This window comes from Falco naumanni, chromosome Z, assembly GCF_017639655.2.
Source record: "Falco naumanni isolate bFalNau1 chromosome Z, bFalNau1.pat, whole genome shotgun sequence".
Classification (NCBI taxonomy): domain Eukaryota; kingdom Metazoa; phylum Chordata; class Aves; order Falconiformes; family Falconidae; genus Falco; species Falco naumanni.
This window is the reverse complement of record NC_054080.1, coordinates 58,513,966-58,541,661: the sequence shown is the minus strand read 5'-3', so window position 1 is coordinate 58,541,661 and position 27,696 is coordinate 58,513,966. Positions and strand designations below refer to the sequence as shown.

At 41.9% G+C, this 27,696-nt stretch overlaps 1 protein-coding gene across 4 annotated transcripts in view; it reads right to left on the bottom strand.

Moving 5' to 3' along the window:
• Nucleotides 1-12,497, bottom strand: part of ARHGEF28 (Rho guanine nucleotide exchange factor 28) — a 117,688-nt gene extending 105,191 nt beyond the window's left edge. For all 4 annotated transcript variants that reach the window (XM_040578997.1, XM_040579000.1, XM_040578998.1 and 1 more), the window contains exon 1: nucleotides 12,454-12,497. In XM_040578997.1, coding sequence (XP_040434931.1) covers nucleotides 12,454-12,486 — 33 coding nt within the window. In that variant the 5' untranslated portion in view covers nucleotides 12,487-12,497. The remainder of the gene's footprint in view (nucleotides 1-12,453) is intronic.
• Between the last annotated feature and the right edge of the window lie 15,199 nt (nucleotides 12,498-27,696).

Genomic DNA, 27,696 nt, shown 5'->3' with positions numbered 1-27,696 from the left:
CAGGCTTTTACCATAAAAATAATACATCCTAAAGTACACTAAAAACGCCTTTACCAAACTATATAAGCAACATACTAGCCTGAAAAATAATATTTTATTCAGTGTTTTCAAGGATATTATCTGTAAATATAATGGTACGGTCACCACATGCTCCAAGAAAAATATACAGGGGTATAAAAACATACAGGAGTAAAAAAATTGCTTTTTTGCTCCCAAAATGCAAGTCCCAACATCTTGAAGTAAATGCAAATCCCCAAGTACTGGTAGTAATAATGGTGCTTTTTCCTCTATGTAAGCTGTCACTAGCCACTACAATTTAACATAAATATTTCCTCACTGTTCAAAAGACTCACTTCAGAAAATCTTTACATTTTAAAGTGAATTGTTTAAATATATTTTACGTATGCTTAGACCAGAATAGTGGCAACATATTTCCCCTGAGCAAACGTACCATTTTAATGACATTTGCTGCAACTTAGCTGCAACTACAATCAATCCTACACAAAAGTGCTTTTGTAATAAAACACAAAACAACTACACTCAAATCATTAATAACGAGGACAAAGCTATAAACATGCCTTTCTAATGTGATATTTTTATAATATCAGTGATATTTTTATAATGTCCACCACACAGTTCTTGTAGACAGATTGCAGTAAACATTGTCATGGACTTATTTAAGAAAGTACGTGCCTTATTTGAATGGAATGCAATAGGATTCAAGGCTAAAGACACAATTCAGAAGCAATTATGCCCAGGGAAGGAAAGCAGTAACAAACTGAAAAACTAATCAGGAGATAAAAGCTGAACAATTCTCTATAAGCATTAACTTTCTAACTGTACAGCTAATAACATCTTAAACAAAAATGGGTGGGTGGGTGTGTCCCCAATTTAATGACTTAAGAGAAAAAGCAACTGAGTATAACTGATTTATTTTCTATCCAGAGTAACAGAACAAGCATAATTCCACATGCAGACTGGAGACAAGGTACGTGATCATACAGTCATATTTAGTATTACACATTGCCCAAAAGCCTACATGTAGATTTTTATAAAAATTAAATAGGCACGTAGGGTTGCTTTGAGAAGAACTGGCTCTCTGCTGATTTACACAGTGCAAAACACCAGCACCCTGAGAACGTCACTCATTTGCAACACGTAGAACACGATCTTCGGCCTCTGCTCCTGCACATAAGACATTGCCTGCCTGCAGGAAATGCAGCACAGCAGATTCTCAAAAAAAATCAGCTTTATGCACCAAATATTTATAGGTACTTCTTCGACATACGGCAGTTTTGTGAGAAATGTAGAAGAAGCACTTGCACAGACACCTTTGGACACAAGTATCTCCCCCACATTCGCTTAAGGCAGGACAGCAAAGGGAAGCCCAACAACTAGCAGCTGAGGCAGCCCTCCATTCTTGTCAAAAGAGTGACAGAAAAGTGTTTGGTGACCACTTGCATCCCAGAATATAATCTGAAGGATGATTCTAGCAAGATCCCAGCACAACTTCGATGAGAAAAGCACTAATGGAGAAATTTCATAATGAAGACCAGTAAACTGTCCTCTTTTGATATGAAATATTAGCAAGTTCACCACTTTAGTTTAGATGCAGTGCCCTTTTGAAAGGAAAACAAGTGTTGGTAGAAGCTATTGCCACCTTTTTGACTGCTAAGTAGCCCACATAAACTGCAAAAAAATAAAGCATTCTGTTACATTCAAACTGATGACAAAGCACACTCCCAGCAAAAAAAAAGAACAAGAAAGATGGAAGAGAACCCGAAAAGTCAACTAACCAATTCTCTTGCCTCAAGGCAGGATCAATGCTGCCTAAGTTATTCCTCAAGGATGGGTTCTGCCCACTCTGTTCTGAAAGCAGCTCCTGCAGGGTTAGCTAACTCACAGCACTGGGAACTTCTCCCCAGCCGAACAGTTCCCTATCTGGCCTCTCCCTCCTTCCATGGCTGGTACATATTTTGGCTTTTTTAAGGGTCTAAAAAGTCTTTGGCCTTCATAACATGATAGCTGGGTGATACGAAATGGCCAGCAAAGTGACAGAAAGCTGCAATAAACAATTCAGCTTAACCTCCGTTTCTGTATGACTGTTTTCATGCACAAGCTGAGCTCTATAGCATGGTGATGACTTCAGAGCTGGGTATTTTTTTTATTTGTTTTGAAGAGGAGGTGAGATGAAGGGTTGTATTTTATTTTGTTGGGTTTTAATAGATCAGCCTTAAATCTTGTGGGGTTTCAGTCAAGATTATTGCAATACTTCTCCCTTGGTGACAAACTGAAGTATATCTGGCGTATTGGGAGTTTCTGAAATTGCATACACCGGCATTTCCCTAAAGCTGATGCCTCAAAATAAGCTATACTTTCTGCCTCCTCACTAGCCTCAATACAGGCTCACTGTCTTCACGGACACAGGCAGAAGAACAAGTTTCTTATTGAGAACTGCAAGAATTGGCCCCAGGAAAAGGAATTAGAATCCAACGGAATTAAAAAAAAAATGCAGGCATCTAAAATACTGCTTATTTACTGCAAAACCCAATACAATTCCTCTAAAAAGAGGAAACCCAGTAACAGGTAATAACACAGAGATGTCTGCAAAATTCTATGCTGCTCTGCACTGTTAAGTTCCCTCTTATGTTATCCACTTTAAAAAGAAACACATATTGACATAGACATTAATACTTATTGATGCATTTCATTCAGTGCACATGCAATACGCCCAGATGTTTCCCAGGTCCTTATATTCCACAGCACCATCTTACCACAAAAAATTGCCCTCTTCAGTCCTGTTTCTACAGTTGCACCCTCTCAGTCAGCCTTTCGCTTTTTGTTTGGCTTCTGTCAGCTTTTCTGGCTCGCATTGCATTCATCTGTGCTGCAAAGTATCATCCCAAAAAAAGATGTCAAGCACAAACACAGCAGGAGCTTATGGTTCACCCAGGTTGTGAGGGAAGTCTGGCACAATTTTAGGCCACAAATAAACAGTACAACATGCAGCAAGAAGGCAGGCAAAAAGGCATAACTCTGCGATGCGGGTACATAAAGCTTTCACACTGCACTGTTGTACTGGTATACAAGGTGGTGGCAGGGCAAAGGAACAACTAGGGTACTGAAGGGATTAACTCATAATGGAAGATCAAAAGGCACATAAATAAAATATAACTTGAACAAGCAGCCATTTCAGAAAGATACTCTAGTGCCAACTGGAGAAGCTCAGACGCTTTATATGTTCACAAGTAGGTGACTACAGGAACTCAGCCAAGAGCAAGAAACCCCCCAATGATCATAAAATGAACAGAGTGAAAGCAACAACTAATTTCCTCCTCAGCACAGGCTGGCAACACTAATCTCTCATTTAAAGGTACAGTTGGCAGCAAGACCATTTACATGTCTCCATGAGGAACATCCAGCCACACTAACCAGACCCACACCAGATGTGGGCACACAATCTCATTTCTGTTGAATCAGTGAGAGCACACAATACAGCGCTTATGCCAGCTTTGTGCTTTTTATGCCTGCTGTATGTCAGCAGCAGGAAAAGAGACAGTACCTGATCTGGCTGCTGGTGCAGAGTTAATGAACTGATGTTTTCAAACAAACTGACCCAGAGTTTATAGCAAATTAGCATTTTCATTCACATGGCCAGTATTTTCTTTATCTTGTCGCCAGCAGTCTTAAAGCTGTGTTTAGTGCACCATCGAACTGGGACAACAGGTAAGGTAGAGGAAAGGTTTCAGTCTGCCACACGACAAAAGTGATTCATACTTGTGAAGAATTAGCTATCTTCTAATTCCGGAATTGCTGGATGGAAACAAAAATAGCCTGGAAGCATTTATCAGAAAGAAGGCAGGGAGGGTTGGGGGGGAAGGAAGAAGAAGAAAAAAAAAATCTTTTCAAGCATTACACAGTGCCAAAACATGTATTAACATTCTTGCTGTTCTGTCGTTAAAAATATTATTCAGTGTTTTGCTGTCAATGGCAACACAATTTGTATCGGTGCATAAAATCATACAGAGGAATTAAGAAGCTTGGGAATAAGCTGTTCACATACACAGGTCAGAAAACTTCTGCAGTAAGGCATATTAACAGAAAATGAACATCCATTCTGACACGTAACAATTAAAAAAAAGGAGCCACCTTTTTCAGTTGACTTGATTTAAAATATATAAATCAGATTACTTCCTATTGTCATATCCTATGTGACATCAGGGCTCTACTGTTGCAGGCACTATACAAATACATGTAAGCACAAAGTCCCTGCCCAGAAAAATCCCAGTCTAAGGACTGAAGAGGAAAACAAGAAACGGAGGAAAAATAATACACCATGGGAGCAAAACATTATCTGACTGCTGACGGACATGCTTTGAAGTACCCATTCTTTTCCTTCATATCTTTTAAAATAGATCCCATTCTTTCACGTGTACTTCCTCAGTCTCATTCTGGCAGCCAGTTTGCATCCAAACACAGGCTAGCCTGTGCACTCCTCTGTGTGTCTCCATGCAAGCCACCCACAATGGACCTGACCAGGCTCCCACAGAGGTCAAGAACAAAACACTCATGACTCCAGCCAGCACTGGATCAGGCCAGCAAACACAGTTCCATACATTAGCAAGCACATGCTGGAAGCCCAACACACATTTAGATTTCTCTTTTGTGTTTTGAAATCGCTGTCTAAACAAGACGGTGGTTTCAGCCTGGCTGAACACACAGACTGGCCCGCGATACGGCCAAGCCTACCGCAACAGCGAAGAACACAAAAGCACAGGATGGCCAAGATGGGCTAGAAACCCGCTTCTTTCCACAAGGTGCTGGCTAGCAGAGACTGAACACATGCCAAGAGCAGAGAATTCAAAATCTGTATCCCACCACTTCCCTTCCTGTCCGCCTCCCTTCACATCTCAACTCCTTAGTTCAGCATGGAGGAACTGGGAAGGCACAGGGCTTGGCACGGTAGACAAACACTCACTTTGGGATCAATATGTAAGTGCTACTGCCACTTCCTACTCCTGTCATGCAAAAGCATACTGGAATCCCACATCAGTTTGAACTTCACACTTCGATCATTTAGAAAACAGAGTAACATTGTTGAATTATTCCTGTTAATTCTGTTTCCCAATACTCATGCACATGAAACCATGCATTTATGAAGAAGTTAACTATTACAGTTCATTTGTCCCTCCAGCTCTAACTATGCATACAAATAACAACCTTCAGAAAAAAAAAATTGGAATTTCTTCTGCCAAACAAGATGATTCACAGCTTCTTAACTGGCTTACCAAGTGTTTTTTTAAGTCGCTTTACCTATGGACCTCTGAAAATTTTGCAGCAGATGTGCTCAAATTATTTATGGATTCACTGCTACAGTGCAAATAAAACCCTGTTTACTCAACCACCTTTTGCATGGGCCTCAGTGCAGAACTCAAATTTCAGAAGTGTTCAGGATTGTGTGAATATCAGAGTGCACTTTACCATTGCCTTCAGATGAAGCAACGTCAACCAACACAGAACACTTCAAAGAACTCTCGACTTTGAGGTAAAAACAGCCCAGTAGACTAGAAGTTGCTGTCAGAGTACCAAATTACTCCAATCCCTGGATATGCATTAAAATCCTCTTTTCAAATTTCTACCACCCTTTGCTTTCTGATCTTTTCAACAGGACTTTGACTCCTAATCTGAAAATTTTGTCTTTAATTTCCTCTGTTGTAGAACAGCCATGCATATTCTGAAACAGGCCTGGAACTAGTTTATGCAAATTTCCATTATGAAACTCTGTAATTTAATTATTTTTCCCCTTCCATGCCACTGCTGTCAAGTGTGCAGATGGTACAAAATACCAGAGCTAACACAACAGGGGAGCACGAATGCCCGCACCAGGGCAATGCAGGATGGTCCCCGGCAGCTGGCTGGACAGAGCACCCTTGCTTCATTCCTTGGCCAGTGCCTACTGCCTTACGCCTTTTTTTACTAGATAATGAAATGAGCTTATTTGTCGTCTAAAACATTTCAGAATTCATTCTGTTCCACCATGTTTCTCACCCATGCAAATCCAGGTAGTTAATTGTCAATCAATACAGCAGACTTTGCTTTAAAGAATGTTAAAAATCAGCCCCGGCATTTGTTGTTGTGACCCTTGGGTATGAAATATGCCCTTTATTTCACTTTCTCCTCTCTGTTCCTTACTCAAATATCTTCTACAGCCAAGGCACCTATGAATAAGCAGTCAAGTTTTCAACCGGGTCCCAGGGAATTATGCCAGCTCATCCTTTATGAACCACACAATCGCAAATTAGGACAAGTGAAGATGCTAATGAAACTGGCTGTAGCCCTGGTGTTCACTCAAAAACTCCTGCAGGGAGGGTATATCCTTTGAAAATGTAAGAGAAGATCAAAAGAACTTCAAAATTGTTCCTTAATGACAGAAGGAAATAAACCAGCATGGATCCAAGGGATAATTAACTGAGGCTGTAACACAGACATACCCCTTTGTAGGGATAGGATACAGGTATATTGCATGTGATAAAAAAGCTGCCAGACTGTCTTGCCCACACCAGGATTTAATTCCCAATCCGCACTCCTGCTCTCTCCAGCAAGGCCACCTGGAAGGCCAGCCATGGCCACCAGGCTGTGCTCACTCCTCCTCCTTCACTGCTGCCAAGGCTGAGCTCCAGCAGTGCAATGGTGAAGGGAAATGCTGGTGTGGATGGGGCCCAGGTTTGCACGTGCATATGAACTAGCACGTGAACTCAGGACACGGTGCCTCAAGTACCCCAGACGTTGATGGGAACAGCCCTTGGGCCTCAGTACCTCCAGCTTCACTGCAAGATGAGGGAACAAAGGTCAAGACATGGTTCCTCAGGCCTCCATTTATTCTTGGAGGGGAGACGGCTGTGAATGCAGGCTCGACACACCTCCCTCTCTCTGCCTCCGCCTAAGCAGCTGTACTCCTTTCTTTGGAACTGTAAATGAGATGGCATGCACCTCTCCGGATGGGACATGCCATGAGCAAACTGCATTAGAAGCAGTTTCCACTTACCAGAAAAGTAAAGCAAACTACCGTGCACAATTCTTCATATAGACTTACTTATCTTCTAACCAGGTTACAGAGGAAGGAAGCTGCCCCATCCTAGCATCCTAGGTTAGGATCTGAGAAACCTGGATGGATGTCCGTTTCACCACACCTTTCTTACATTTTAGGCTCATTGCTGCCCTTACATCAACTCAGAACTTCTTTGTAGATGAAGTTAAACAACATCTCCTGGCTACAAAACAGCACTGTGCGGAACAGTGCACTACAAAGCTTTATTACAGTGACGGAAAACACAGACTCCTAAAATAGAGAGTATTAAGCCAGTATCACATCATCCAGAGCAAATCACCAACTCAAACACACAAATAGCCAGACAAGCAAAGAACAGGCACGACCATGCAAACCCTGTAAAGACCACATGCTGGACAGAAAAAAGTCTGGGAAAAGAAACGCTAGAGAACTTGACAAGTTTGGTACACTGCAGACCCAGCCCAGGCAAAGACCATCGCCAAGCTTATCCAAGGCAGAAGAGTCCCTAGGCACTCAGATGCTCTACGGCTGTGAGCAGCGAGTGCTACATCCTACTCTCAGCCCCTCCCCAACCCAGTTAGAGGAAAACCTGCTAAGTCCTCACCATTTGTAGGAGGACTTCAATACATCAGTATTTAACAGTGAATACATAAGCATGCCTCCCTCTTGGCACCTACACTCCACCAAAGAAGCTGTAAGGGTGTCAGAAACAAAAACAACCCCAAACAAGAATAAAACAGCAGAGACACTTAAGAGGGAGAGACTTCATGCAGCAGAATACACAAGGAGTTAATTAAGCTTTGACCTCAAGCACTTTAGCCAATGCCAGTGGTTGTAGGCAGGAGCATGTGATGCCTCAGCAATGTACAGTACAGGACCAAGTGGAAGTTTTACTTTCCAGGAGAGAGGAGTCCTGAATCTGAGAGCCTGTGTTTCTGCCTCTTCCCAGAGAATTAACATCCAAATACTCTTTTGGAAAGACAGAATTGACATATAACCTCCAGCATTACCTCCTCAGGAGATGAGGCCCCACTGACATCTACAGGGAACTGCTGTGGATATCCTCCATGGCTCAGCATCTCTTGATTTCCCTCTGCTGCTCCCACAGGAAACATTCATCAGGCTCTCAGCAGAGAATAATTTACAAATTTCTGAAATCACATATTTTCTGCTTTTGAGCACTGACTGCTCCCACAGTATGACTGCCCCATGGCAGCAAGACATTTATTTGCCAATGTCAAAGATCAAAGATCAATGTTGGTAATTTCTTTAAAACAAAAACAAAATTTCTTTAACAAACAAACAAAAAAAACCACAAAATCCAGTCACCTACCATTAAATAAGAGGGAATGATTTACCATGAGAGAGATTTGATTTTCCACGCTAGAAACTGCTTTCAATAGGAGGAAGGAACAACTACCATATATAAATTCTTCAATATATGAAAAGTGCTCCATGAAATATTTTGCTTCATCAAATATTTTGCTTTTTATCTTTCATAGATAGCCTCTTTTCTGTCTACAATGAAACCAGTGGGTGCCTGAAGATAGCATCATCTTATTCCATATATTGTGTTCAGTACACTATGAAATGAAAAGACTCAGCTTGCTGCTCTCCTTACAGAAAGGACTGGATAAATACAGTTTTATTTGCATCAGTTAAAAAAGCATAATTTAGGTAGGTAAAAGCTATGTAAATTCAAGTTCTACTTACTTAAACAATGTATTATTAGCATTGAAAGAAGAGACACAAGATGTACGATGTTTCACTTTATCCTTGGCTAGTCAATCCTGAAAATCAGACTGGTTTATAAGGAATGATTTTATTATATGGTTAACAGTATTTTGCTGTCTAGAAGATGGAAACAGGCTCCTCAAATTAACTGAAAAGCATATGCTTCAAATACTTAATTTTCTGCTTCATTACCATTCATTTTTTAAACCCTGACATTTATGTGTGTTGTAATTAGATTTTAATGTATTGCTGCCACAAAAATTACATATGAAGAGAAGTGTATCAAAATAATACATTTTTAAATGGAGTAATTTCATAGAGTGTTTTTAAACTATATTTCACAACAATTATATTACCCAGCAAGGTCCTTGAGCTTTCCGAATGCATTCCCTCTTACATAATAAAAAAGAAATTGCTGTCACTCAGCCAATCAAATTACGCATGCTATTTTAGATTTGCAAAGAAATTCAGTACTGACAAAGTGTGACAGTTCAAACTAACAGTGCCCTATGGATGCATCCTCCAGCTGTGTAACAGCTGCTCACATACAGCAAGTCAACAAAGTATCTTGCATATAATCTTTAAAAATGTGTATTATAAACACAGAACTGCAGTTACTCTCAGATAATTTGACACAAAGTACAAGCCTCTCAGACAGACATTCTTGGAATAAAGAAGAGTGTAAAATCCACTTGATATAGATGCTAAGCATGATTAAACACAGCGTGAAAAGCATTCTAATTTTGGACCCAGCATACAGTAGATAGCTCTCTCTCTCTACAAACAAACCCCTCTGCCTTCAGAGAGGTTGGAAAGAAGGGATTACTTCCTACTTTTTGATCACTTGCACTTTTCCTATAGAAAATGTGTTATAACCATATGCTGACATTTTTAAAGCTGCATACAAACAGTATGCAATTGCCATGACCTGGCATTCTGTAGTTCCACCATGCCCTTTAAAAGAGACAGGAACACATCAGAGAAATACCTGAATTCACTGCAGTGCAAATATTTGTCATGTTCCCTCAGTATTCCGAAAACATGCTTCTCTACCCACCTCTGCTTAAGGACGAAGGTTCAACAAATTCTAGACAAGCTCATCTAGCCAGAAAACTGCTTAATGAAAACTGTCTAAGGATCCATGTGATCAGAAAGGACTTTCACATCTAATTTAAATGCTGATTTCACAGTGTTCTCCAGCAAAGTCATGCAAATAAAGCAGGAGCAGTTGGAAAGAGTTTCCAGAACTGGTGAAGTAATTGGACCCAGCTAAGAAAAAAGAAATGCCTTAACTCAAGGACTTTTTCAAGATGGAAAGACCTCTTTGATCTTGCCAGCCCCACTCAGAAGTACTCAGATTAGGAACAATATTGTGATGGGCAATATTGTGAAGCTGCATCACTTTCAGGCACTAGCTCACCAAAACAACTGTATCAGCGCCAGAGGATCAGTATAAGGTCTGTAAGACCTCTCCAAGTTTCAGATGGGGACTGAGAGACAACCTTTAATCTTTCTCAATCCCCTTAGAGTGTTCACATAGCCCCTGCCCATTCCCTGCAGAAAGCCTGAAAGCTTCTCATATCCTGATTCCCATATATGCGCCTGCGTGCGCACGCACACACCTCTACACAAAATATATGAGGCTGTTAAAAAATTACTACGGTCCCAGTTTCTGGGAAACTCACCCTGGGTGCTCCCGCTGCAAGTCTCTGGAAGTCCACGTTTCACCACTATCCTCAGGCTTGGTACGACACTGGGGACCCAGAAGAAAGACACCACTTCCACCTGCTTCCCCCACAAGAAAACAAGTTGGTGACCACCTAATAGCAATCCAAAACACTCTCACTGGGTTTCTAGCAAGTTAGACTGCACCCAGCAAGTTACCAAAGCTCAGGTTCAGTACAGGCTCTTGCTTGTGCAAAGCTTAGGACAAAAATTCCCAACTAAAGTCACATTCTCACATCCATCACTCTACAAGTGACTAATACACCCAAAGCCCTCTCTGCTTCCACCTGATCAGTACCTAGTTCATAAGAGATGTATCACTATTAGCCCCCAAATGCCTAACTTTGTACCATGCTCTTATTCACTGGAGTAAATAAAAGGCAGGGAAATTTAATCTTTCCATGTAATAACTGAATTCTGCTCAGTACAGACCAATATCTCCCCATATTATGATGTCCACAGATGAACAGATACCACAAGCTTACATCTGGCTCTCAGGTTTATAATCAAAACGTTAAACAGAACTGGCCTTAAGTGTGATCCTTAAGAAGTATTACTGGTAGTATCTTTCTGTCTACCCTAATAACTGTTCTTGCAGTATCCATATATCGTTATCTCATTACATGAATCTCCACCTTCTTTATCTTCCATAAGAATTTCCTGTGAGACACGGTACCAAATACTTCATTTTCAGCAACCTGGATTAAGCCCACTGCATTGCCCTTCTCTAAGCGGTCAGTTATCTTACCATGGAAGGATATCAAATCAGTCTGACGCAGCCACCTATGACAAAACCATGTTGAATTTTATCCATTAGAACCATATCCTTGATTATTCTTTCTGTCAAAATTTGTTTTTGAAACCTTGCACCACACAACCAACATCACATAAGCAGGCTTTACAAAACCCTCCCCTCTGCCTCTTGTAAAGATACTGACTTTAATTTTTGTGAGCCTGAGGTTCCCACTCCCAAGCTGACAAATACAATGGAAATTCATGCTGGTACATTTGCAATCCTATACTCCTTCAGTACTTCGGGGTACAGATTATTTGTACTCCTTCATTTCCATCTCCATCTCATCACAATAAGCACGTAATTGTTTTGTTTCTTTGTTTCATCTTTTACCACCCCTTTGAAAACCACTCAGTGCCACCCTCCTAGACACTAACATTCACATACCCATGTTAATACCATTCTCATTGCAAACCACAGCAGAACAAGCCAAAAAACACAACCATGGTTTATTAATGATAATGACTAGACTGCCCAGGTTTTAATCCTCACACTCATATCCCGCTGAAGGCACCAAGTAAATTAAGTTTATCTGAAGCATGTACTCACTCCTGTTACTACCTGGTTTTGAACTCTGAGTTCATCTATTTTAACCAAACACTTCAGGTTTTGCAGAAAATATTCCGTTTGATTACAAATTTCAACTTACTCGTTTTCTGACATAACATGCAATTTCCTGATTTGATGAAGTGGAGAGAATGACAATTCGGAATTTTATAGGAAAAAAACCAGCCATAAATTGTGGGAAAGAGAGAATGAGTTGTGCCTCTTCACAGGCAGTAAGTAACTCTGCTTTTGAAAAATGCAATAACGACTACAGAAGGAGAAGAAAATAAAGATCATAAAGGGGAAATAAGTAACTCTGCTTTTGAAAATTGCAATAACGACTACAGAAGGAGAAGAAAATAAAGATCATAAAGGGGAAATAATTTTAAACTTACTTCAAAGAACCGAGCCACAGTACTGAAAACCATGAACCCCACACATGCCTGCAGCAGACAGCAACATTCAACAGTCTGCGGTCTCAGACAACCGGAGAATGGCTTTTGGTTTCATTCACCCTGCCTTTGAATGAGCCATTACCAAAAAGAAAACGACTCTCCCAGCAGAAGCTTAGTGTTGTAGAACTTACGTAAAGAGGTACTTCAGTGCAGGTCAGCTCCATTTTCACAGCATCTAGAAACAGAATAAACCAGTGGTATTATTACACACCCATCAGGAGGTATCGATATCATTGTACTGCATTCATGTCTGCAAATAAATTCAACATCTTCCAGAATTAGGGGGGAAAAAAGGATATTAAACTTAGCAACCATCCATTTGCCCCAGATTTCCCCGGAATGAGGAAACGCTGGTGTAACTGCTCATGTAAGGCTGGAGGAGGGCTGGCTGGTCTTAGTTAGCATGCTGTGTGCTTTTCACACAATGGTCACAGTAAACAAAACAGGTCAGGCTGAGCCCAGCTGCCCAGACATTCGTAGCTGCAGCAAATGAAGTAGTACAGATTTCAGCATTTCTTATCTCTAGAGGCAGAAACCGGAATTTGACCTCAAGATGTAGCTGCAGCAACTTTTACTCCACACCAATACCCAAGTGTCAGGTGCTAGTTTTTTACAACTTCATAGGAGATATGACCAAGACAGGTCACCTTAATTACCTTTAACAGCAAGCTACTGATACAAGTCACCACTGGAATTACCACAATTACAGTCAACGTAGCAACTCTGATTTCCATTATTATATTTCAAACTCACTAAATCTTCAAAGTTCATACTGTAAAAATATTATTGCTGTTAAATGAGAAAAGCATACCAGAAGCAACACCACAGCTTCACAATAGCAAGGTGGGAACAACAACTGTGCACAAGTCTTCTACTTGCTCAAACAGACTCTGAAAAAAAGAGAATTTGTCTTAAGAGGAGGCTGTCTCAGCTCAGATGTGGCCTTGTTTTTACAGCTGAACGGTTTCCAAGAACAACACAGTTGTGCAGCTCACTGCTTGTTAATGCATATGTACAGCCTGCTATGAGTCAGATAGGATTTGAGAAGTTCCCTGCCTACAAACTGCAGAAATTAAATGCACAGCTTCAATCAAAACCAAAAATTACCCACCCACCACCCCAGCACACACTTCTTTTAAACCACAAGTTTGCTAATACTGATCTCCTTGTGTCCGTCAATGCATCTACATTCACAAGTACCTACATTCTTACTGTTTTATTTCATCATAATTTCAAAACAGAAGGCAAAATCACTGGTCACAAATGTTCAGCCAAAAAAAGCACAATTTTTGCACTGAAAGAAAATGGTATTGAGGCAAACACTACTGCAGCTAGCCTAGTCAGCAGTGAGTCCCAGACACTGGGTCTTCTGATGTTCTGTGGTAGGGGGAGGCATCCTGCAGCTGGCAGCAAGGCATCTCACTTTGACAGACTGAGACAATGCTCTGCAGTTTCCAGCAATAGCATCATGTACCCAACCTTAAAAGCAACAGCATGGGAAGTGCAGTCCTGTTTCTACAAAAGAAAACTGGGTTACAAGAGAAAGTAAGAAACCATAACATTAATTCCTGTCATGTTTTAACCCCACCTGTCAACTCAGGCCCACACAGCCACTCTCTTGCCCCCCGCCGGTGGGATAGGGGAGAGAATTGAAAGGTGAAAAGTGAGAAAACTCGAGGATTGAGATAAGGACGCTTTAACAGGTAAAGCAAAAGCTGCACACACAAGAAAAGCAAAACAAGGAGTTCATCCACCAGTTCCCACCAGCAGGCAGGCATTCAGCCATCCCCAGGACAGCAGGGCTCCGTCACGTGTGACGGTTCCTTGGGAAGCCAAACGCCATCACTCTGAACATCCCCCACTTCCTTCACCTTCCCCCAGCTTTATATGCCGAGTGTGACATTCTATGTTACGGCACACCCCTTTGGCCAGCTGGGGTCAGCTGTGCCAGCTGTGCCCCCTCCCAGCTCCTCGTGCACCCCCAGACCACTCGCTGGTGGGTGGGAGGCAGAAGAGCCCTTGGCTCTGTGTCAGCCCTGCTCAGCAGTAACGAAAACACCCCTGTGTTATTAACACTGTTTTCATCACAAATCCAAAACATAGCGCCCAGACCAGCTACTATGAAGAAAATCAACTCTAACCCAGCCAAAACCAGTGCAATTCCACAGGGAGTACTTTAAGGTGGGGCTTTTGAAACCCGTCACCTTACAGAACAGATGAAGCATATTAGCTTCTATCCCAGACATGTCACCAACTCACAATTACTACCACACACAGATTACATGTATATATAGGGCATCCCTTCATGGTGGGCTGAAATGCGAGACATGCCAGCCAGCTGTTTTACACCACTGCTCTATCTGCTGTATAAAATCCTTTCACCTGCAATGGTTCTCCCTCTTTAAAGGAACACATCCAAGATGAACTCCACCATCTCTTCCACAAAAAGGTATGAACACGTTCAAACCATTATGCCATACCAACAGAGTAAGACCTGCTCCTCTTACTTCTGTCATATGACAATCTTGACTTCCAGAGCCTCAAGAGACATATCACAACATCTTCCTGCTCTGCAAGAATAAGGCAGGTATCCAGTCTAGTCTACCTATTGTACTCCAAGTGTGCACAAGAAGGTACAATTTAGTCCTTCTTTTGGGAGGACATCATTGCACCACAAGTACAATAAACTTTTTTTGTATTGGATAACACAAACACAACTCATTGGACAGGTGACACCAGCCTGACTTCAGTTCCCTTCATCCTTTGCTCGTGTCACACTGTGGATCCCCTGGGAGCTTGTGCATTCAGAAATACAAATACCCAGCTCAATACAGATCCTGAGTGGATAAAAAACTTGGAAGACTTAACTCATTTGAAGCAATCAATTTTTTCCAGCACTGACTAAAACCATGCTGAAATACAGTCAGTACTTCCAAGATGCACTCCCCTGACAAACCAGCTCATAATGGTGCTTCCTGGATACAAAAGTCTACCCTAATGGTACCCTTTTTGCTTCCTGCAGAAGAACCCATAAATGTCAACGCACAGCACTAGGCAACCTCTTCTGCTTTTCTCACAGTCTCAAGAGCGCTCGTTGTTTAGAAAAAAGTTTTACACAAATGGTTCACATCTTTCCTCCATCTGAGGCTTACAGTAACTCAGCCTGGCAGCTGGAAGTGGCTGGCTGGGAGGGGCAGGAAGAAGAAGAGGATGCACGCAGGGAGGAAATACTCAGCTCTGGCTACTGAGCAGCTCTTGTGCAACCTCTGTTTGAGAGTGAGGGACTGAGGGAGACACCATCACATGCACACTACTGCTCAACTCCTCTGCACAGCAAAGAACTGCTCACTGGGACCCCAGTGCTCAAGAGGTGCCACGTAGACAACTGCTCATGGGTGCTGAGGAGCAGTCCTACTCCGCACGGCAAAGGGAAGGTCAAGCTGCCCAACATGATGAATACACACCACAGAGCAACACCTGATCTCTTCCTCTGACACAGAAACCAGCAGGACAGGCATCTAACCACAGGTCCAGTTTCAGGCGTTGCCTACAAATATTGAGCTCATGCCATCAGCGGTAGCAGGATTCATCTATACAAATTAAAACCCCTTTTCAGCATCCAGTTTAGCAGTAAAATTAATGGAAGCATTTATTGTGATGTGCTGCAAACTGGGGAGACTTGCAGGGTATGTTTCAGAAAAGTAGTGGTAAATATACAAAAAAGAACAAAAGATCTTGAAAATAATTTTATTTAAGTAACTTTTTTTTTCAATCTACAATCTCCCTTTGAACTTAGTGACAAATTCTATTGCCAGTCTCCTGACCAGCTCAAGTTACTGAGATGAACATAAGCAAGTATTTTGTGTTTTGTCAACGACCCAAGACATTTCAATAATCCCTCCAACTTTTCCTCACCCAGTATTTTATTTATTTATTTATTGGTTGCCAATCATGGGACTCCCATGTATCAAATTTCTTTCAACATTACAAATTTTAGCATTTTATAGCATGGTTTCCCCAATTATCAATACATGTTAGAAGGGTCACAATAATTAAATAAACCAGTGTAAAATAAAACCATCAGGTACTGACTCAACTGCATTTTAATGGAAAAGACATCAATTATCAAACTATTTTACTCCGTACACACTGAAGAAATTAGATAAGGGAAAACATTATCTAAATCTCAGAAAGCAGAAAAGCATTTCTACTGGTTGACAAAGTGACCCTTCATCCAACACTGTGACTACTAAGTGGCTGTACCAGCACTGACTATGTATCAGCATTTTTCTAAATGCAAAAGGAGACTTCCTGATCCTACAGCAACCTGGCTTACAACTCACAAGTTGACATTCTCCTCTTCACTGTAAATATAGCATATAACTGTGAGAGAGACACAGAGAAGGTGAAGCCAGGGCTCTGGCTTTGGTGCTGCTCTGTGATCCAGCAGCCACTTGTATGGATATCACTCAACTCAAGGCTCCCCAGCTGTGGTAACAAGTCTCCATGGCTCGTTAAGCAGCACCAGACCACAGTTTGTGCAAGCCTTGCAAGTGGCTGCGAAGTACAAGCAGTGGTATAAAATACATACTTCTCGATATATCAGTTCAAACAAAACACAAGGTCTTTGGACCCTGTTCCCTGCATTCTCCTTTCAGACCATAATCCCGCACCTCTGTGCCATGGATCACTGCCTCTGTTTCATAAATCGTCAAACAACTGGCTGAAAGTCAGAACTGTCAAGCTATGTAAATAAACTTTCAAGGACGCTTTGCAGGTTCCTCAGAATTCAATTCTTCCTTTTTTAATTACATTTCTTTTTGGTGATAGTCACATTGAAACTCATGTCTATAAAACACTGAGAATTACAGTCTTATTACCACCATCAAGGCAAGCACATTGAATTTGTATTTCTGATCAATGGGAGCAAGAGGAAAGCAAGGGTGCATCCCACCCAGAGGCCACTAGAAGGTAGGCAAGAATCCCCAGATTCTTTTTTAAAGCATCATTTGTGATGCTTTAAAATCTAACATCTTTGTCTAAGCAAAATGTCTTCTGCATTGCAGAAGTCTAGCAACACATGTATATTGAGATGTCTTCTACCAAGCTCTCTTCCACTGGGTGACTGTATTACACGTCACCATTATCACTGTTCTGTTACTTTTTACTGTGCAATAGTCCATAGGAAGCATCTGCTCTGTCAACCCACAGGATAGCCTCTAAGATGGATACAAAGTATTGTACATACATAACTCTTCAAAACCAGTGAGATTCCAGTGTGGTCCTCAAAGACTGGCCAGCAGCTTCCACTAATAATGTTCGGCCCACTTCTTCCTCTCAACAAGCACAGCAACTGAATCAAACTGTATTTCTGAATTTACAGATTCCATCTGAGTTGCATTATGCACGTAAACCCAAAGGCTCACTCACAGCTTCCCAAGCACTAGGAACTGCGCTGCACAGCTATCCGGTCTAACATGGTAGAGAACATTCTTTGACATGCAGATCCTTGCTCTGGACCTGATTAAAAGACCTTGGAAGAATTAAATGAAAGGAAAAAAGTAGGAGGCTGAAAATAACACACAATTACTACATTTCCCCCCCCCCCCCCCATTGGAAGCTGCTTCTATGAATATCAGAAGCATATCTAATCACCTTTTAGTGATTAGAGTTTTACACCTTTACAGATAAAGATCACATCAAGAACCTTCATTTTTACACTTGGCTCTCCTGAACATCTACGGCACGGGGAATAGGGAGGGGACAAAGCAAAACCCTCTGCTACCAGCTTCACAAGCACATTTGTTTACTGCCTTCTAACATTATTCAAACTGAGAGGTAAAATAAACCCTTGCCTATTAAATTTATAATGAAAAGGCTTGCACTAGTGTTGATTACTACACCACACATTTAGCTGCTCTTGAAGAAAGTGAACAGAAGAAATTAAGCTAAACACCTTTAAAATAGCTGTCTTTTCAACAATTTAGAACAAAAAGAAACTTAACTCTTCCTCCAGAACACATCATCCCATTCATGGCTATTGTATTTCTTTAATTTGTTAAAACCACAGCCATTTTATGCTTCTTAGCAGGGAAAATATTCAAGCAGTCTCCAAAAAAGAGTAACATTTTTTAACCTTTTAAAAATAGATTTGGGTTCTAAAACACAAAAACAACTCTAGAAAAATGCCTCTTAGACAGAAGCCTGCTCCTGAGGTTGGAAAAATGTATTCTTTATGCATTCCTACATTAACATTCTTCATGTAGCATTTTCATTTCAAGTAAAAATCAAATGGGGCTCTAGAATTTAGAAACCTTAGACATGTGGGTTATACATTACTGAAAGACAAAACTAGAACCAAATGTACATGTAAAGTCACTACAACAAAATAAAATCTGTATGATACCATTGCATCACCTCCTTTGCTCCTACTAATGCCTGTTTTGACTGAGATAGGAGACTTCTAATGATGAATTTTTGTATGGCTTTTAGAATTTTCTACTTCCTAGTTTAGTGAAGCCATGACACCAGCGCAAAAGCAAACTCTTAAGAAAGAGTTCATACAGCACAGTTGTACAGCTTACTAATAAGGTAGCAAAGAAGTGGACCAGAAACGTTTGGTCCTACAAATGCATTCAAAAGCATGATGATTCTTCAACATCCCTCAGGCTTGGCCATCCACCAAACTGCTATAACTAATGAACAAAGTTAAAGAGATACACTGTGTGTGATTAATAACACTTTTGTAATTTGCATTCCACCTTCATGAACAGCTAGAACAGTACAACAAATTCTACAGCCATTAAGAGCAAGAAACAAGTTTTTTATACCAGAAGCGATCAGATATGCTTCTGATATTCATAGAAGCAGCTTCCACTGAGAAGGGCAACTATTCCACCTTACAGCTCTCTTCTAATTACCAATGTAGTTTAGCAGTGCCCACTTCTTTTAATGAAACTGAGTCTGAAAGATACAACTCACATAGCTCCACTAGTCAGGAGGAAAATCTGTAAATTTTTGAAAATCTGTTATTTTTTAATAATTGGCAGACATTGAGGAAAACACTGGCAAAATTCCTGAGACAGTGGATGAGAAGATGCTACAGATGTCAAGTTACTACAGAAGGAGGAGAGGAAAAAAAAAAGGGGGGAAAAAAAGTGTGCTCCAGTCAAAAAGTATGAAAGCCCCTGGTGCAAAGACTACTCTGGCTTCAATACTTGGGCACAAACATGCATGGTGTTACAAGTTCTGCTTGCTGCTCCAGGTAGCACCTTAGAACCTAAAAGACTTATTTACAGAAGACAGAGAGAATGTACGTGCCTGTCCAAAGATTCCTGTATTCCCCATCTATAGATGGGAAATTGAGATGTGCAGGTGCCAACCGACTAATGTGTGGCTGTGCAGAGAGCTGGGTTTTGGCTGGCAATGCCAAAAATTGGAACTAGATCTTTTGAGTCACTACATTAGTCATAATCTATCCTTCCTACATCCTGGTGCAAATTCTCGCTCAATGTGTTATTCAGATGAAAAGAATGTCGGGCCATTTCGCACACCCTGCCCTCCTGAAACGGCCCCACAAAGGAAATATTCTTGGGTGAGACAACGGGAACTTCTCCCAAATAAGAGCAGCAGCAGCTTCAGATCATACTCTTCCCTGACATTACATAAATGTTGGTAGAATAGTCTAATGTACATGTCAACTGAGAAGGCCAGATGAGTTTCCTGGTAGATTATTATTAAGATAGATTTACGCGGTCACTTTCTTTGTTGCACTGGGTATTCAAACACCACTTTGGAAATAGAAAAGTACTGAACTACTCAAATCTTTTCACCACATTTTGTCCTGTTGATTCTTCACACCAAAGTCACAGAATAAAGTTCATTTTTTACCAATGTGGAAAAATCCCTCTTACTCAAATGCCTCCTTAAATCCCGTTTCCATCTTAACAGATGAGACAGGTTCTTTCTTTTGTAGAGATAAACTGCTTTCTATCCCAAGCATGTGCCTTATAATGACTTATGAGAACTACCTCCATTCTCGTATAGGACCAAAACCAGACACAGGAGTAAGTCCATAAAACGAAGAAGGGCTTCACAGCCTTTTTTCTGCACCAGGATCACTGTGCAGGCTGAAAGCTGGCACAACTCTATGCCACACACAGCAGCGTCCCATCGAAACACCATCAAGAACACAATTCAGAAGATGTTTCTCAGCATTTTACTATCCAAAAAGTTTTCATTTCCTTTACATTTTTCGGTTGTGAAAGAAGTTAAAGTAAGTTAAGCACTTCTTCTGCTCCGGCTGAGAAGGGCAAGCACTTTCCTGATTAAAACCAAACACTCTGTCGGCTCAGGAATAAGAACTCGAAAACGCCCGAGCAGCTCTAACGGCACACAAACGAACAAACAAAAAAACCCAAACCCACAAATTTAAAAAATAAAAATCTAAATCCTCCCTCTGCCCGCTTTCGGGGCTCTGGGAGGTAACCGGCAGCCGCCGGGAGCAGCCTGCCCCGGGGAGAGCGCAGCCCGTCGGGGACCGCGCCTCCGCCGGCAGCGCGACGCCACGGCCGCTGCCCCCCGGGGCTGGACGTCGCGGCCCGGAGAACGAGAGGGCAACCCGCCGCCCCGGCCCGGCCCGGCAACGCGGCCCGGCAACGCGGCCGGCACCGCCCCCACCCGCCCCGCGGGGCCGGCGGCAGCCGGGCAGCAGGTGCCGCGAGCCGGGCTCCCCTCATCCACCCCGCGGGCACCGGCCGCCTTACCTAGCGGGGCGTCCCGGGCCAGGCGCTGCCGCCGCCCGCGCTGCCGGGGAGGAGGCGGCGCTGCCGGGCCGCCGCCGGGGCCGCGCCTGCGGGAGCCCAGCGGGGCGCGCCCGGCCCCGCGGATGCACCGCCCCCGGGCCCCGGCAGCCCGCGGGGCGAGGGAACAAAGGCGCGCTGTGATGGCCCCGGGCCGGGGCTGGCTGGTGCCCGGTGCCGGCTCCCGCGGGGCGGCCCTGCCAGCGGCAGCGCTGGCTCGGCGGGGCAGGGGGGGCGGAAAGGCGGGACCCCCGCGGGGAGCCCTGCGTGGCCCCGACGGCGCCCCGGCCCCGGGAGCACCGGCCCCCAGCGCCTTTCGGAGGGGAGCGCTGCCCCCTCCCGGCCGGAGCGCGGCTGCAGGCGGCGGGGCGCGAACCCCCGGCCCCGCCGGCCCCGGAGCCCTCCCCTCCCCCCGCCCGTCGGGCTCCGGTCCCGCGGCCCGCAGCGACCAGGCGACGGGCTGCCCGGTCGCTCCAGGCGTGTTTCACGCGGCGTAGTACTTTGATCCCGACAGACCACGGCGCGTTGTGGCTTTCCAGCTGCTACGCGTACACAACGCGTGACGTCGGCTGCTCCTGAAACCGTCTGTCCGTTGGCTCCCCGAGCCTGCGGTGACAGCCTGTCGCACCGGTAAGGACGGCAGAGCGCTGGGGACGTGGTGTTGAGCATCAGATTCGGGGTAGGGACTTACCCAGCTCATTCCCTCAGCACTGTAATTTAATTCATGGCCTGTTTGCTGTCGATGGATGGCATACTGTCTTTGTAACCTTTTAGCAGAATGCTGTGAGGATCAAAAAAGTTTGTCCACATAGTGTAAGCAATGCATGAAAGAAGTAGTGTTTCACTGTGAAGCAGTGGCTGGAACACTGTGAAGAAGTGTATTTCCTTATTATCCCAAATATCTGGGAAACAGGAGAATAAAAGTAATCAGAGGAAGAGAAAACAAGAGATGCAGCTGTCTGTCCAGTCCACAATTAGAGCTCAAGTAGGGTCTTAGTATTCACTTACAGAGCAGTGCTACCAGTTTAAAACTGACTAAGCCAATAGTAAAAAATGTTATCCAAGTCCTCCAAGAGTGTCATCCGAGCTGAAAGCATGCTCCATTGCCATACCTCTTTTCCATCCTCTACTCTTTTTCCCAGACCCCACAAAGATACTTGCAGGTCCTGACTTGTAAACTGAAAACCACTTACAATGAGAATAGTAAACACATTAACTTTAATAATCTGTGTTGATAGTTAAAAAATTGTACATGGGACACAGCAAGACAATTCAAACTGACATTTTCCTTAGCTGATATTCAATGGCCCACGTGTTGCATATTCAACCAATAGAAAAGGTGTAGCCAAGCTGGTAAATAAATCGAAAACTCCTAGTTAATCACATTTCATAATAAAAAATACCAGTCTCTCAGTTATTGTCTTCTTACCAGATGTCCTTAACACAATTAAACTCCTCTAATTCACTTACCTTCACCCATCTAAATGCATTATAGTTTCAACAGCATTTTTAAAAAGGAAGAACATTAGACTGCTGCAACACAGCACATATCGTGAAGGTACCTCCCTGAAGGAGAGAAAGAAGCCAGCAAAATGCCATCACCACCCCTTGTGATGGCTTAATGTCACAGAGTCAAGCATCTGCACGGAGTACAAGGAAGCAGGGACTTCCTGTGCTGTGCTTGTCAGAACAAATCCACAGCTCTAAGATTGCAAGGGTACTGCACCTGCTGGCTATGGTGGGATTGGGACTTTGGAAAGTTAAATTCGCAAGCGGGAAAAGTAAGAGACACAGGTTGATGAGGTGCGGCCGGGCTGGGGTTGCAACTGTCTTACAGAACCTTTCCTCTACATCCAGCCCCAGTAGACTTTACTGGAAGCATACATAAGGATTGCTTTACTTCAGTTGCTGTATTCACTTACCACTGACAATAGCAAGTTATCCAACTGCGTATTATCCAAGAAAAGAAGACAAGCAGAAGTGCATTTGCAGTCACTGTCGATCCTCAGGATTTCAACTCCAAATTTTCCTAACTGAAGGAGTTACAGAAATAACTAGTTAAGAGTTGTGATTTAATTTACATAATTTCCAACACTATGTACTATTACTCTAAGACACTTACTTAGACCTCAGTTCAAGAGGAAACGACCTCTTGCATTTACATCAGGAAAACAAGGATTTAGGTAGGCTTTTTGTATGTGTTGGGGCTATGCATGCAGTATGACAAGCAAGTTTTGCTAGACCACATTCAAATATCAAAGGAAAAAAAACCCCACATATACTTCAGAGACTGTCTTTGGATCACACAGATCATCCTGGCATCACAATAATGACTGTTTCCCAGGACTTATGTCACTAAATAATGTTTACTCCGTTTTTCATGATGCAGAGAGCGTTTTCTGTTTGAATACACTGGCTATTAAAAACATCTTAAAGTGAAGAATCCATGATCTGCCAACTACTACCTTAATTAATAAGAACAGAAATGTTTAGATGAATGCTTAGCTTTTAACACACACATGCAAAAAATACTGTTACAAAATGCAAAGCATCATAGTGGCAGTGAGGTGGTTTCTTGACCTTACAAATATTACTATTTACTTAGTACATACTTACTATTGCTACTCCTACTCCTCTTCTTCTCAGCCACCCTGCCCTCTAAATGACACAGCTTGGAGAAATTTTTTGAAGTGAACTTCTGGAACTACAGTCTTCATAAATGCTTACTAAAATAAGGGAAATGCTGAAATAGTCCTTGCCTGAAAATCAAAGGTGGTGTTAGGAATCATGGTACAGTAAGCTTCGCAAAGCAAAGTAACTGTCATTGAAGACAAAAAAAAAAAAAAAAAAAAAAAAAAAGACAAGACACTTGAAGTCATCTTCCATCAGAATACATGATTATAGCTACAAACAGCTACATCGATAAGGATTAAAATCACAACTTACATTCAAATCTCTTTACAACAGTGTTTTGACATTTTCTACATGCCTTTTCCTTCATTTTAAAAGGGAAATGTAAATGAAGTATCAAAAACTATATGAGATGGTTTTGTTTCTTTAGTTTGCCCTGTTTTTCAAGTATAAAATGTGCGTGATCTTTGCTGAAATTTTGCTCTGTAGCTACGAAATTTGCATTTTAAATCATAAAATGCAGTATCCTGTGAACTCTGATACTTTTCCATAAAACCTCTGACTTCTTTGTTTTGCAGTATTTTGGTACTTTATGTCGCAGGCTCCAACCATGGAACGTCAGTGAAAAGTAGACTGTGGTTATCCAGAGCAAAATGAAAATGTTTCAACTCAGCATTACAACTGTAACTTTTGCACAAACCTGAGCTCAAGTAGGAACCCAAATCAAAATCACCTAATTGGCAAGATTTGCTTGTGCTACACAAGGATTGCTAGAGTCATTACAAACCCTTTTTGTTTGCTTCTAAATGCAGAGATGTGAAAAGGTCTGAGAACCGAGAACCGACAACAGCTATTTGCTGGCAATAGCAATGCCAAATTCACCTTCAAGATGGACTTCAGTATAGGGAGGTTGCTTTGTCTGACCAGAGTCAGAATGTTATTTCTTTGTTTGCTTGTTTTCTTTTAAGTAAGGGATGTCTCAAGCCTGCTTTAATGTGCTCAAAATCTTTCCTAACACAGCCCACTCCTTCACACTTAGTCAACTCCTGAGATTTCAAACCTAAGGCAGAAATCCTTGGCAGAAGGTTGAAAGATCAGAAAACATCAAGAAACCTATTCTGCATCAAAACTTCAGATTTTAAGTGTGTAGTGTTTTCATTTACTGTTGTGAACACATGAACTGATTCATATTGTCTCAACTCAAGAATTCCATCAGTGATAAAACGACAGTGACAACTCTGTAAGTAGGAACTTATTCCATTTGAGAAGGGATGGAGTAAGCACATACCTTGAGATGGTAATAGAACTGAAACAACTCACTTTTGACAGTTCATGCACTAAGTCATGGGGGAACTCAGCCTGGTACACACACAGCAAGAATATTTCCACCTTCTTTTATATCCATCTATTTCCCAGCACTTCCTGCCACATCAGTTATTCAGAAATTGTTTGCTTTATTCGTCACTTCAGTATTACACAGCATTGCTCATTGCCTTCACAGTTTGCTGTTTTCTCTGTGAAATTATTTATGGTTTGTATAGCACTGTTTTATCAACTGCCATTACCCGTGCATCTTCACAAGTAGTACCACTCAGCCCCTTCCAATAAAGGGTAGTGATGCACAATGCCAAAACAGCAACGTTAGTATTTTCTGCAACAAAAAAATAATTCAAATATCATATTTTATCTTATTTGGCAAGACAAGTTTATTTAAAATACATATATATTTACTACGCCAAGTAAACTTCAAAAACGTAACCCAAACTGTCTTATTTCTTACACTGATTGGCACCCTGGTGGGAGCAGTGATAAAGATGACCTGGATAGAAAGGGAAAAACACTGAACAGAAGATGTCTGCTGAAATACTTACCAAGAAAGTGCCTGCTGGCCGAGGAACTAGAGTATCCTGGAGGAGCACATCTTTGAAGTGCAGTTGGGCACCAAGAAACTGGAGAAATCCTGAGATATCCCTGATATGCACAAAACCAAGAAAATGTAACAGCAACTTATCATCTTCAAAGGTGAAAAATAGTCTGGAAAAATCAGGAAAAAATTCTGAGAAAGTAGGAATTGGTAAATGCCATTGGCTGTTCTAACTGAAAGATCAGGAAAATGGCCCGAAAAAATAAAAATTGATCCAAGAAAATAGAAAACATCATTATCTATTGTCTGTCTCATGTGATGGTGTCCTATGCCCCTTTATGTCTCTGCAATAAAAAAATTACTTGCCTTTTACCCAAAATGAAGCCTCTCTCTATGAGAACTTCCCATGCACACACCCTTTTCTATGAAATCTTCTAGACAGGTCGGACCCTCATGGGGACACACCTGGCTGCCTCCAAACTCTGTGATGCCGATCATCTTTGAACCAAGAACTTGTCCATTCTCGATTGGTCCCAATTCTGCGATCAGTTTATATGTGTGCAAATAAGTAATTAATCGTAAGTGTATGTGCTGCTTTACTAGTGGTAATTTTGTAATAGCCTGTAATACTGAAATATATACCTGCTTTGTTATTGATTGCCATTAATATTGATTGCTGTGACTGTTGAAATGTTTATTTGCTCTCCTGGTAGTAATTTTGTGGGAATTTGTAATAGGTTACCTACTTACTTTACTAATCATAAGCATACTTGCTTTCTTAGTGGCAGTTCATAGTGATATGTAAAACAGTAAAGAAACTTAGGAAATAAAGCCTCCATGTGCTTGGGTATTAAGGAATCCTGCAAATCCATCATTGTGATCTCTGTGCACCCACATATGACCCTTTAAGGTCATGAGACACCCCCAGGTTTCACTGATTGTTTGGGCTCTAGGTAAATGCTCCTTTTCATGTGGTCACTGAAAAGTTTTATTTGTAATGAGTCATGTCCTCATTCACCTGGAAAGTAGTCATTAAATTCTGTAAGAAAGTGAACATACATAATCTATAAGAAAGCCACCTAGCAGATGCTACTTATAACTTCATCACTGAAACTCTTAATTGGTTATCAAACAACAGGTGCAGCTAATAATGCTAAATAAGAGAGCAAGCACAGTCCATTCCCTAGTCCTGCTTGTCTTTCTGTATGCAGGTGTCAAAACTGCATTAAAATTACAAACTTCTGGTATTTTATAAACACTGATACAAACATGAGGTTGTAAAATGACTTTTCAAATGGTCACTCAACAGCCCTACATTACTTGAGAGCAAGCAAGTGTGCTTTATGACATAGTTATACAAGCTGCAGATGGGGATGGCAAACAAGGCTCCACTTAGGAAGGAGAAAAGTATATCCTGCTATTTTAATTACTGTTTTAATTTACACAGAAGACTGTAGTAAATTTTGTAACCATCTAAGAACAACTGTGTCTATTAAATTAAATTTCAGAAGCCTTCCATGACTGAGCACCGAGTCTTTAAACAGAACTAGTTCAGCTACAGTACAACAAAAACAACATGTCTAAGATGTAATAAGGAACAAAATGATTTTTAATCAGAAGTACAGAGAAAGCCAGCAATAGTAGCTGAAACCCGATACCTGATAAATTCAGATCGCCAAAAGCCAGAGCTAATCGTCATCTATTTTCACTTCATTTGACAGTGAAGGATATGCAGGGAAAAGCAGAATTGTGTATAACAGTTTCTTCATAAAAACAGCTTTAACATCTTTTTGTAAATTCAGATAGTGATGCCACAGACGTACCAGATTGTAAGTTCCCTTTCAGCTGGGTGTCCTGGTGTTGGCTGAGACAGAGTTAATTTTCTTCCTAGTAGCTGGTGCAGTGCAGTTTTAGATTTGGTGTGAGAATAACGTTGATAACTTACTGATATCTTTGGTTGTTGCTAAGTAGTGTTTATACTAAGTCAAGGGCTTTTCAGTGTCTCAGGCCCTACCAGCAGAAGGGCTGGAGGAGCACAGGAAACTGGGAGGGGGCACAGCTGACCTGAACTAGCCAAA